General features: G+C 41.7%; 1 protein-coding gene across 5 annotated transcripts in view; it reads right to left on the bottom strand.

The window, feature by feature from the left end:
- riox2 (ribosomal oxygenase 2) overlaps window positions 1-13,425 on the bottom strand; it is a 92,821-nt gene that overhangs the window by 13,230 nt on the left and 66,166 nt on the right. For 4 of the 5 annotated variants that reach the window (XM_076750256.1, XM_076750254.1, XM_076750255.1 and 1 more), the window contains 3 exons: window positions 8,148-8,310; window positions 5,786-5,874; window positions 5,177-5,287 (listed from right to left, as the gene is read on the bottom strand). In XM_076750256.1, coding sequence (XP_076606371.1) covers window positions 5,177-5,287; window positions 5,786-5,874; window positions 8,148-8,310 — 363 coding nt within the window. The remainder of the gene's footprint in view (window positions 1-5,176; window positions 5,288-5,785; window positions 5,875-8,147; window positions 8,311-13,425) is intronic. The other variant, XM_076750253.1, reaches the window with a different exon arrangement.

Below are 13,425 nucleotides of genomic sequence, written 5' to 3'. Positions count from 1 at the left end.
TTGAAAGCAGGAGGCTGAGACACTGGATGGGATCTTAGAGTTTGAGATTCAACTGTGAGTGGTAATTGGTAATGTCCACCATGAAGGCCAAATCACACAGCCACCTACCATCACTGAGTTCTATGACAGGTTTTCTCTTTGTGATGCGATGTAATGTTTATCAGTTATCATACGCATAATATTGGTGACGTCATTACGTGAAGCGGAGGCTTCTGGGAATTTATCAGTTACGAGTTCGTGAAGATGCTAGGTTAGAAGCATGTGTCTGTAAGTGTGTGCTTGTCTTTCTAATGAAGAACCTCAACGGGATATTCAGCCTGGCATTTTCATGACATGGTGTCAGAAGTGGCCCGGTGACCGTGTGATCGACCGCGAGGAGAAGGATTACATTGAAGCAACGAAATGGCAAAGTTTCGCGCGCCGGAGTCGTTTGACTTCACCCAACCGTCAACATGGCCGGTATGGAGACAACGCTTCTCTCGCTACCGAATAGCTACAAAGCTCGACAAGGAGGACGGCGAAATTCAAGTAAACGCACTGCTCTACGCTATGGGTAAGGAATTGGAGCCCATATTCAGCATCTTCACTTTTCCTGAGGATGTAGAGGATTATTATGGGGAAACCATGAAAAAGTTTGATGAACACTTTGTCCCCAAGCGGAACGTTATCCACGAGCGTGCGTGCTTCCACAGGCGCTCGCAACGGCGAGGGGAAAGTGTGGAGGCGTTTGTGAGACATTTGTATGAACTGGCGGAGTACTGCGATTTCGATGCGACGAAAGATGAACAGATACGGGACCGTATTGTCATCGGATTAGTGGACATGGAGGTGTCTCAGAAATTGCAGCTCAAGCTGGATTTGACTCTGGAAAAAGCCATCAACATGGCGCGACAGTCGGAGCTCATCAAGGCTCAAAGCCTCACCGCCCGATCCCCAGAGAGTGAAGTAAGTGCAATCATACAAAAGCCTAAACAGTTTAAACAAACTGAGAGAAAACAAAGTAATGCTAAAGCTAAAAGTGGCCAACTGAAACAGGGAAACGGATGTTCGAGATGTGGCAGAGTGCACGAGTTCGGAGCATGTCCAGCAAATGGCAAGCTCGAGTTAAAGTTGATGAGTTAAACATTGAGTTCATTTGTTTAATGGTACCTAAAGGAAGCAAGTAAGAATTACAGTAACAATGATATGAGATAATAACCGCCAGTCATGTTCTGCTTTATTACAGGTTTATTTGAAAGTAACCTTGGCTGTGAATTTTTAGTTGTAAACAAGGGATTGATTTTGTGGCAATGATTTACTTAACTAAGGGGGGAGATGTGATGCGATGTAATGTTTATCAGTTATCATACGCATAATATTGGTGACGTCATTACGTGAAGCGGAGCCTTCTGGGAATTTATCAGTTACGAGTTTGTGAAGATGCTAGGTTAGAAGCATGTGTCTGTAAGTGTGTGCTTGACTTTCTAATAAAGAACCTCAACGGAATATTCAGCCTGGCATTTTCATGACACTCTTCATGTCCATGAATTCTTTGAGACAAACTGACACTTTGGAGCAACTTTACTCTGTCTGGTGCTAGCACCTCTGCAGCAGCAACAAGGTACTCCTTCACAAATTCTCCTTCTGAATGAGGTTTCAGCTTCTTAGCTTGCACACCACAAATCTTGCCTAACATTGTGTCTGTCAGAAGGCTTCATGAAAGTTGCTGGCTGGACACCCAGTCTCCGCTGAAGAGCACTGCAACTCATCTAGTTTAGCATGTTTCAAACTGTAATGACACTAGAGATTGACCCTTTTCATCGCTGTGAGAGCATCCCCACCATCTCATTTAGGCACACTGACTTTGCTGCAGATCTCAAATCTGGGCTGCAGTAGGATGTGGCAAAAGGAAGGAGTGTGGCCAGAGCTCTCTTGCCTAGCAGTGGGTAGTCTTTTTACGCTCCAATCCAAAATGCAGCTTATGCCTTGGACTTAAACTGCAAACTCATTGTTGAATTAGATGTGACATCAATAAACTATTCCTCTTCTGTAGTGCTGAAGTCAGCAGCTGATGTTGCACTGAAGGGGTCTCTGATCCAGTCATATTTTGCAGGATCCTGCACTGGGAAATACCTCTGGAAATGCCTTTGTGGGGCAGACAAAAGAATTTTCATACATGGGATCACTGTGTTCTGCAGCTTGTTGACTTTGATGAATTATTTCATGTTCTTAAATGAGTTTTATTCCCCTCTTTCACTTACTGTTCCCACATCTCCAGTTTTCTTGTGAATGGTGTGATCTTATCTGCCAGCTGTGGAAGGTGTTTGCTGGTGCCCTGCTTCGGCAGATTTTGTTCATCAAGTTTCTGAAACATGTAACTGAGGTATACAAGTTTCATGAGGAAATTGTTGTTAAACCTGTGGGCAAGTTCATTACCCTCTTCCTCCAAGAAGATTCTGATTTCATCCCGCAGTTCAAACATAATGGTTAAAACCTTCCCACATGAAAGCGATTGGGACTCGCTGTGAAACAAAACAGATGTGTCGGCGGAATTTCCTCGCACAACGCTGAAAAAATCCGGGATTTGACGAGTCATTACATCGTTCAGCTCGGAACTCAGCTGTTTAGATGCTAGCAGCTCTTGGTGTATCATACAATGTGTCCACTGCACATTGGGAGAGATGTGCTTGATTAGCGCTTGCAGCCCACCTTGTTTCCCTGCCATTGCCAGTGCAGATCCCCACACAGTCCTCCTATTTCAGATCAGCCTCTGTCAAGTAAGTGTCAATGATTTTGAACAACTGGTAGTTACATGTTTGCAGAAAAGCAAATCCTCCCTCAAATCTTCGGCATCAATGAATCTGGCGTATGCTATTAATAAACAGTTTTTATTACTGTCAGTCGCTTTATCCATCTGCAGAACAAAACAGTTGTGTCGTATCTTCTCATTAAGCTGCTCCTGTATGTCTTTTGACATGTAATAAATGCGCCTCGCGTATTATCTGACAATGGAATAGCCTTTAGTTTGCTGGCTGTTGCTTCATCAATCATAGTTGAAGCCATATCTTTTTACACTGAGCAACTCTGTACGCTGCTTTGTAGGAGGTGAGTTGAGCATTTGAAGGCACAGATGCTGCTTTAGTATAGCTCTTTAGTATAGCTCTGTTGTGCACGACAATTGAGTGTTTTTTTTTTTTTTCTGAAGAAATCAATGGGCTTTGTGTTCGGGATGTGAAGTCTCCAAGTGGAGTCTTGTTCGGCTTCATGCTGTCAGACTTAGACTTAGACTGTTACTTTATTGACCCCAATTTGGGAAATTATTCCTGTTATGATTTGGCTCCGGTGTGTTCTCTCCCTAGTCTAACGGTGTTTTCTTTCCTCCCTCTCTGTCAGCAGGCTGAGCGCGAGAGAGAGGCGGGCCTGATCTCCTCATGTGTGGGCTTCATTGGACACACCTGCACCTCATCGGCTAATCAACCGGCTTCTTAAGCCAGCTCCAGTTTGACTCCTGTGCTAGACTATTCTCTATGCACTTGCCATACTAGTCTTGCTCCTGACTTGATCACCAGTCTCTCTCTCCGCGCGTCTCCAGTGTTTGGTCGTTTCTCAATACCAAGTACGCCAAGTTCGGACTTACGAACTTGGCAGTTCGGACTTAGCAAGTTCGACCTGGGAGTACAGTCTCTCCAGGACGGGAGGACGCAGGACGGTCATTCTGCAATAGGGACGGCAGCGTACTTGATGACGTCACCATCGCAGCTCGTCTGCCGGTTATCTCCGAAAACTTTGGAGCAAATTTTAAACTACGCGCTATCGTGATGAATCGACCACAGATTTTAAGTTTTAACATCCACTTTCTCACATAAAATAATCTTAAAACCACATTCCGTACTACTAAAACAGTAGTATTTCGAAACTTGTAACTTTACAGTTGTGAGTCCTCTCCTCCGCGATCATTGCTACGAAATGCATTCTGGGATACGTGGCTGCCCCAAGTCCACACAAGTCACCACCCGATGCATCCTCGATAAAATGGGAGGGGCAAGAACACATCCGAGTATGACTGTACTTGGCGAGATGCGGACTTTTGAATTGGAACAGTACTTGGGCTCAGACTGATGACGTTTCTCAAGTACACAAGAACACAAGTACAGAGAAGAACGCATATTGAGAAAGGCCTTTTGTTTGCTGTGTGATTCTTCCTAGTGAGTTTGCTCCTAGACACTTTGAATTTTGATAGTTTCTTGGTACCTTTTCTAGTGAGTTTGCTCCTGGACACTTTCTGTTTTTCTGCCTCCTGAGTGAGTTATCGCCCTTGTGGTGTTTTTGTGTTTTGCCGTTATTTTGCTACTTTTCCCGCAGTGGTGTTTTTTGGTTCCTTTCACTTTGAAGGAGTTCTCCCTGTAAAGGTGATTTTTTGTTCATCAATAAACGCCTTTTGTTACGACTCTGCAACTGGGCCCAGGCTCTTCCTGTTCACACGTAACAATTCTGTTGCAGCAGCAGTTTAAACATACAGACAAACACAAAACATATACAACAAAGAATAATAAGGATGATAATGAAAAACCTTCTGAGACACACAACACAGTGTGGTCTTTCCTCATTACCCATTGTTATACTGTTGAAGCCGAGGGTGAGATATGCCTCGTCATATTTTCTTGTCTTTTGGTAGTTGTGACATTTGATGTAGATTCATCTTCGACTTTGTTTACCTGGCAGTCCTTTCACAAACTTGTCCATGATTTGCTAGTAATTCAGAACAATGATGCATCATTTATATTTAGCCTTGCTGTGCCCCCCGTCATAACTGCGGGCCACCCCTAGGGGGTGCACCCCCTGGTTTGAAAATGATGATGAAAATGATGTAACCACTGTGTACATGTTCAAATTCCTTTTATGTACCATACTTGACATAATTGGCCAATAAAGCAGATTCTAATTTTCTGATGTTGCATTCAGTTTATTGTTTTATGTCACTTTCTGTTCTCAGACAAAAAGTAATTGATGCCAAAAGAATTTTTTGAGTTTCTGAGTTTTCTCACAGGCCAGATCAAATGGTCTTGAGGGGTTCATACAGCCCCGAGGCCAGACATTCCCCACACCTGCTTCAAAAAGGGTGAACAAAACACTGCATCCTGCCAGCACCATATGCATCTGAGCAAGGAGAACAGGATTCAGTGATTCAACATCTTACCCTGGAGATGTCCCGTTCCACCTTTTCATCATAGCTGTCACCCATCATGTGGCTCTCCCTTTGGTTCTTCAACGAATGTAAGACAAAGACTACGAGCTCTGTGGCCTCATCCTGAAACACATACCCACAGACCTGAGCATGTCACTGAATTCAATCTTTTCTGAGTGTCAGGATATGTGCCTTATGGTGTCATATGACAGAGTGCTGAAAGGCAATGCCTCAGCTGGCAACAAGCCAGGGTCAACAAGCTGTAAGGTCCAGTGTGTAGGATTTAGATGCATCTAGCAGTGAGGTCCAACTGAATACCGCTTGCCTCACCATCCTCTATGGTGGCCGCTAAAAATGCAAAAATACAAAAATGCATAAGTGTTCATTTTGTCAGTCCTGGGCTACTGCAGAAAAATGGTAGATGTGTGGAAGAGGACCAATTCCCTCCATAGATATTAGGAGCTTATTCTAAGGTAACAAAAAAACGACTATTACCTCCAGGTGACTATACACAAATGAAATCATAATTTTGAATCTTAAATTCCAATTCTGCTGATACATCCCCTTAAATCCTACACTCTGGACTTTAAGTATTTAAAATTAAAGCTTTCAAGGACTTACTGTTCGCTCTTGGCTGGGCTCCACTGTTATTACTACATGTTCTTTAAACCTCAAACACACCATGTCCTCCAAGGAAGGCATCTTCCCAGCTGTGACACACACACACACACACACACACACACACACACACACACACACACACACACACACGTGTTAGGTTTTCATCACTTGTGGGACATTACGTAGACATTACATTTTCTGAAGAAGAACAAGAAGTCCTGGTGATGTGATGGTATGCCCCCCTCAAAAATTCTTGACAAAGCAGTTGCTAATCAGCTGTGTGACTTTCTACAGGACAATAGTTTATTTGAGGATTTTAGCACAGAGACAGCACTGGATAAAGTTACAAATGACCTTCTAATTACATCAAAGTACTAGTCTTATTAGATCTGTGCTGCATTCAACACCATTGACCATGATATCCTATTGCAGAGGCTGGAACACTTCATTGGCATTAAGGGAACTGCACTAAGCTGGTGTAAATCCTACTTTTCAGTTCACACTCAGTTTGTACACGTTAATGATGACTCCTCTGTGCACGCTGAAGTCAGCTACGGAGTTCCGCAGGGTTCTGTACTTGGACCTATTCTATTCACCTTATATATGTTTCCTTTAGGGAACATTATCAGGAAACACTCAGTAAATTTTCGTTGCTATGCAGATGATACCCAGTCATATTTATCAGTGAAGCCAGAAGAAACCAATCAGTTAACTCGACTACAAGTGTGTCTTCAGGACATAAAGACCTGGATGACCAATTGCAATTTTCTGTTGCTAAACTCGGACAAATTGAAGTTATAGTACTAGGCCCTAAACACCTTAGAAACTCGCTTATATATCATATTAGCCGCTCTGCACTGGCTGTCTGTAAAATTTAGAACAGAATTTAAGACCCTCCTCTTTACTTATAAAAACGTAAATGGTTAGGCACAATCTTATCTTAAAGAGCTCATAGTTCCTTACTACCCAACTAGAACACTGCGTTCCCAGAATGCAGGCTTACTTATGGTTCCTAAAGTCTTCAAAAGCAGAACAGGAGCCAGAGCATTTAGCTATCAAGCTCCTCTCCTGTGAAACCATTTTCCAGTCTTCGTCCGGGAGGTAGACACTGTCTCTACATTTAAGAGTAGGCTTAAAACTTTCCTTTTTGATAAATCCTATAGTTAGGGCTGGCTCAAGCTTGCCCTGGGCCAGCCTCTAGTTATGCTGCTATAGCATTAGACTGTTGGGGGACCTCCAAAGATACACCAAGCTCCTCTGTCCTTCTCTCCCTCTCCATCTGCATGTTTTCATGTCCTACCACGGCGTGTTACTAACTTAGCTTCTTCCCTGGAGTCTTTGTGCTTTGTTGTCTCACAGGTTCCCATGGATAGTGGCTGAATCCGGATTGTGGATTACAGCTACGTCTCCTGCCATGGCCCTGCCTGACACCCACTGCAACTACTACTACTATTATTACATCCACTGTCACTGTTACTGTGATTGCATTTCTGTTTGTCTCTCTCTGTCTGTCTCTCGCTCTCTCTCTCTCACCCGAGCCTGGTTCTGCCTAAGGTTTCTGCCTGTTAAAAGGAAATTTTTCCTCGCCACTGTCACCAAGTGCTTGCTCATGAGGAAATTGTTGGGTCTCTGTAGATAAAAGAGCTTGTGTCCTGACACAACTTCTGTTGTGATTTAGTACTGTACAAATAAAATTGAATTAAAAATTTAACTGCAACCCTAACCCTATCAATTTACAAAATGCAAAGTGAGCGAACAAAAGAAAAATCAAATCAATATTTAGTGTTACTACCCTTTGCCTTCAAACCAGGATCAATTCTAATAGGTACACTTGCACAGAGTTTTTGAAAGAACATGGCTGGTGGGTTGTTCCAAACATCATGGAGAACTAACCACTGATCTTCTGTGGATGTAGGTTTTCTCAAATCCTTCTGTCTCTTCATGTAATCCCAGACAGACTCAATGATGTTAAGATCAGGGCTCTGTGGGGGCCATACCATCACTTCCAGGACTTGTTCTTCTTCTTTATGCCGAAGATAGTTCTTAATGATATTGGCTGATCTCACCTTCCTAAAACACAGTACTGTACTCTAAACATAACCACCACTTGCCTAACCCTAACCCTTTTATCTAAACCTAACCTTAACCCCAGTCTTCACTCTAAAATGAAATGATTTACATTGTGGGGACCTGTATTTTGTCCCCACAAGTAAGGCTGAGTCACCACAATGTGTCTGTGTTAACACATTTATGTCCCCATAACGTGAGTAATACATGGGCACACACAGACACACAAAATGGGAAAGTAAATTCTATGAATGTACACGTTTGAACACATGCAATTGACAACAAATAAGCTCACATGGTGTAAGCTGCTGCTGGCTGTATGGTGGCAGTCTGTTCATGATGAAGTCTCTCTTCATGTGAGTGGAGCGAACTTCGGGCATCCCTGTTTCCATTTCATCAGCCAGAGATCTCAGCATAGATGCCAACTGCCTTCTGGTGTCCAGACCTTCACTGCTGCCCTACACACACATAAACACAGCTTAAAAATCCAAACGGAGACAATGGTGAATGCTTGTGTCTGAAGATGTGAATAAATGCTCATATGAAAAAAAAAATGACGGTCCTGCAAAGCACAAACCATACAGGATTACATGTCCATGCAGAATGCTGTGGTAGCCATGCTAGTGCCTGGCACTTTGAAAAATTCGCCAACAGTGTCACCTGCAAAGCATGCCCACAACATCACATCTCCTCCATGCTTCATGGTGGGAACCACACATACAGATACCATCTGTTTTAACACAGTACAGATCTCCACTGGTCTAATGCACATGCCTTGTGTTTGTTGGCCCAAACAATTCCCTTCTTCTTGCTGGTCTCCATCAGTAGTGGTTTCTTTACAGCAATTTGACCATGAAGGCCTGATTCAAGCAGTCTCTAAATTTAAATATCGCAAAGTATGTTTCCAGTATTTTATATATTTGCCTTACTTATGACATTTAAAACATACTATTCATATAATAGTGCACTTAAACTTACATGATTAAAAGTATATGACATACTCTGAAATACTATGTCATTCAGTGTAGCACATACAGATGCAGAAAAGCATGTACATACAAGGCATATCTTATATATACACTCACACTTGTGTCACAACAACAGACAATTGAACAATCCTTTTTAAAGCTTCTTTTATCATCATCTGGATCATCCTTACCGTAAGTACACTTTAAGTGTATATACATTCTATCCCAATATAAACGTATTTGTAATCTATTTATTTAATGTAAACTCTGTTTTTTGTCAGAACTGGTGGAGGATGTACTCAGATATTTTACTGAAGTAAACGTAGCAACACTCCAATGCAGATTATATAACAAACAAAAGTCATTTAACATTTTACTTAAGTCAAAATATACTTACAGTACAAAAAGTGAAAGTACTATCTAAGCAGTACTGGTCCTGGTCTGAGTCCTTGTCTAGAGAGAGGGGCTTCTTGACTGACAGCTTCTGGTCCCTGTGATGACCAGGTTCAAGTCCACAAGGGACAGCCACCATATATACTCATGCTCTGAGCCCAAAGGATATTTCTTTTGATGTTTGTAGTTCATTTGAGTATGCTGTCATACTGAAATGTCAGGTAACAGTCTTCTTATTGTCTATTTAGGATGATCCAGATGAAAACTTCTTGGGGTCAGAGGTACCAGTACTTAACCCACCATTGGGACCTAGTCTTTACCACTGGTCCGGAAAACAAAGCTACTGTGCTGTTTGCAACAGACAAAGCTTTGTGATAGGTCTTTCTAATACACCCGTCTTTGTCTTAACGCGTGCAGACCATACAAATCTTCGTTTGTCAGCAAAGGTGTCCTGAAGTCTGCACAGCAGCCAAGAACTGCGGGCAGCTGTAGAGTCAGCTATCAAGACTATGTCTCCTGGAACAAGATTTCTTTTCTCTTTATTGCACCTGTGGCGCTCATGGAGCAAAGGCAAGTACTCACGTATCCATCTTTTCCAGAACAAGTCAGCGATGTACTGCACTTGTTTCCAACGTCTTATAACATAACAGTCTGTGCTTTCAAAAAGTCCTGGTGGCAGTGTTAATTTTGACAAGAATTTTAAACTTAGTTTTAGTCTTTGTCGCTTAATGAAAATCATTTTAAATTTAGTTTTAGTCACTTGCTGAAACTAATATTAAATTTAGTTTTAGTCCTAGTCACTTCACTGAAAATTGTAGTTGGTTTAAGTCACATTTTAGTCTTTTATTTTGTTTTCATCATGATTTAGTCCGTCAAATCCAGTTTGTTTAATTTTAGTCAAATGTTTTAGTCATAATTTTCTCAGACAGTTTCATGATATTGCGAGGGATTTTATTTTTTTTTATTTTCTGAATACATGGCACTGTGACTGTATGTACAGGTGGGGGGGGGGGTGTCATTTTTTTTAACAAAACTCCTCTGAAATACATTCATTCATCTTCTATACCCGCGTATCCCTTTTGGGGTTGCAGGGGGCTGGAGCCTATCCCAGATGGCAATGGGCGAGAGGCGGGGTACACCCTGAACCGGTCGCCAGCCAATTGCAGGGCAACATAGACAGACATACAGCCATACAACCATTCACACTCACACTCACACCTATGGACAATTTAGAGTCACCAATTAACCTAATGAGCATGTTTTTGGTCTGTGGGAGAAAGCCGGAGTGCCCAGAGAGAACCCACGCATGCACAGGAAGAACATGCAAACTTCATACAGAAAGGCCCTGCCCGACCCGGGGATCGAACCAGAGACCTGTGAGGCACGCGTACTACCTGCTGTGCCACCGTGCCGCCCTCTGAAATACATCTTATTAAAAAAACACACATCACATTGATAACAAAACATAAGCAGTTTCCTCCAGGGCTTGTTGCCTTTAAAATTGGTAGGAGGTTGAGCAAAACGCATAGATTAACATTATAGCAACCTCAAACAGATTGGCAAAAATGCTTAGTTTGCTCAAAGACTGACTTGAGACAGTGAATGGCACTGACTCCGCAAACTGCTCTATTCTCACTGGAAACGATGCACAGTCTTTTTTCGGATGGGATATAAGATAAATATTTTCATAGGTTGTCTCTCCTCTTCCTTCCCACCTGACATGCTGGTGAAGGTGAGACACTCATCTTTGAGTGGCCAGCACCTACTAAAATAGTTTCTTTCGGCTTTAAATTAGCTAGCTTAGACAACGTGAATGTTAGCTTGCCTGGTTATTATCTATCAGCGGGCACCCCACATGCACCTGGCATGTACCAAGCAGGGGGTAAAAACATCCAATGCGATGGGGCAGTGAGAGAATTTGACTTGCAGAAGTGATTGGTTAAAAATGAAAACAACAACCAGATTGTCCATTTTTGTCTCGTCATTAGTCGTCAGGACATGATGAACAGAGATTTCGTCTCATCTTTAGTCGTCAGGGCATGATGAATAGAGATTTCATCTTGTCTTTAGTCATCAGGGCATGGTGAACAGAGACTTCGTTGTAATTTTTGTGTTCAATATTTTTTTCATTTACATTGTCGCTACAATTTAGTCATGCAATAAAATTCCATCAACGAATACTTATTGTCAGAATTTTCATTGACAAAATTAACACTGGCTGGTGGTTTGCCTTTCATTGTCAGCAGATGACTGGGAGTTAGAGCTTCAAGGTCATTGGGATCATCAGATACCTTAGCAATGGGACGGCCGTTTAGAATAGCCTCCACTTCACACAAAACTGAGTAAAAGCCTTCATAATCCAATGTCTGCTGCTGCAGTACTGAGTTAAGTATCTTTTTAATCATCCTGATGATCCGTTCCCACACTCCTCGGTGGTGAGATGCTGCTGGTGAGTTGAAGCTTCACTCTATTCCCTCTTGTAGAAAAGCTCTCTGGATTTTACTGTGGTCCAAAGCGGCAAGAGGCTCTCTCAACTCCCTTTCTGCTCCAATGAAATTAGTTTCATTGTCTGATCTCATGTGAGAAACTTGACCACGTCTACAGACAAATCTGCGCAAAGCATTGATGCATGAGCCTGTGTCCAATGAGTAGGCACACTCCAAAATAAGGTCCAAAATAATCTACTCCAGTATTAGTAAATAGAAGGAGGTCAGGAGAAATTCTCTCTTTTGGCAAGCCTGCCATTTTTTGCTCAATTGACTTTCCTCTTTGCCGTCTGCAAACTCCACAGTTTGAGATCATTTTCTTTGCTGCAGCATTGCCATTTGTGATTCAATAGTTCCTACACAATCTGGAGAGAACATGATTTCTGCCAGAATGACCAAGTTGATTATGGATGTGCTTCAGAATCAAAGATAACACATGCTGCTTTTTGGAGAGAATGATAGGATGTTTAGCCCTTTCGGGCATTGCTGCCCTCCACTCTGAGCAACCCATCCTGCAGAATAGGATCCAGCTTGTAAATGGTGCTTTCCCTTTTCACTCCAGACCTACCAGACATCAATGCTTCAATTTCACTGTAGAATCTCTGGGCTGGGGGGACACTCCAAACCAAAAACAATGCTAGAATTAAGATAAAAGTATTCTGAATTGAAAAAAAAAAAAAAACACTTCTGGTTGCTGATAAGTAGGCTAGTGTATTGATTGAAAATTAAAACCCTCGCGCAAACTGCAGACAAATCAGGCAGATGCGCAACTCAGAGCATCAGAACTATCACCTGACACCAGACTCAGAGCGGCCTAATGGACAATGTCAGCATCAGCATATTCTACATCAATAAAATCTGTTTAATTTTTATCATTCATTTTGAGTCACACAGCCTATTTGAAAGACTTAGTTGTCCATGTTCTAAGCAGGATAATCTATACTCCGTTGCGCATCGGGCCTTCCATTTCCTTGTAGGAGATTTTTTCTTTTCTTTTTTTAATTACACAATAGGGTATTCTCCCTTAGCTCAACAGTAGACTATAGCCTATAGAACACCTTTATCCATTTCAAATAAGAAATAGCCCATGGCATTAATCTCCCCGTTCTCTGATATAGCCTACTGTGAAAATTTTTTAGTCAATTCATGCAAGAATCAGACCAGATAATGACTTTTTTTTCACTTGGCCCCTATTGGGGCCAGCCTTTATTTGTTCAATTCAACCAACAACAATCTATTGAAACACAAAGTGGACATTAACTTGAAATCTTATAGGCCTAACAGACATTGCTTCCTGTTATTTAAGTTCACATCAAACAAATAAACAAGCAAAAAAAAAAACGTAAACAGACGACATTGTTCCTCTTCCCTTGATTAAAATAAAATTGCACAAAAACAAATTCTAGCTTTCATCTGAGGGTTTATAAAAGCACACAAATTACAAAAAATAAAACACAATCTGTCAGTGCACATATAGTCTTAAATAACAACAGGATTGCTTATCTTTCCTTAACATAAACAAAATAAACACGATGACCTGTCTCCATCATTTGAGGCCTAATAATAACACAATTACGCATAGTGCTACAATCTGTCAATCGTAAATTAACAGCATTGCTTCTATTAAAATTAAACAAAATAAAATCTAAGCTGTCATTTGAGGTAGGTTTCTTTTTTTTTTTTTTTTAAAAAAAAAGGAAATGAATTACAGCACATCCTACTGAGC

The sequence above is a fragment of the Chaetodon auriga genome, chromosome 15 (genome assembly GCF_051107435.1).
Source record: "Chaetodon auriga isolate fChaAug3 chromosome 15, fChaAug3.hap1, whole genome shotgun sequence".
NCBI classification, from domain to species: domain Eukaryota; kingdom Metazoa; phylum Chordata; class Actinopteri; order Chaetodontiformes; family Chaetodontidae; genus Chaetodon; species Chaetodon auriga.
This window is presented reverse-complemented; position numbering and strand designations above follow the sequence as displayed.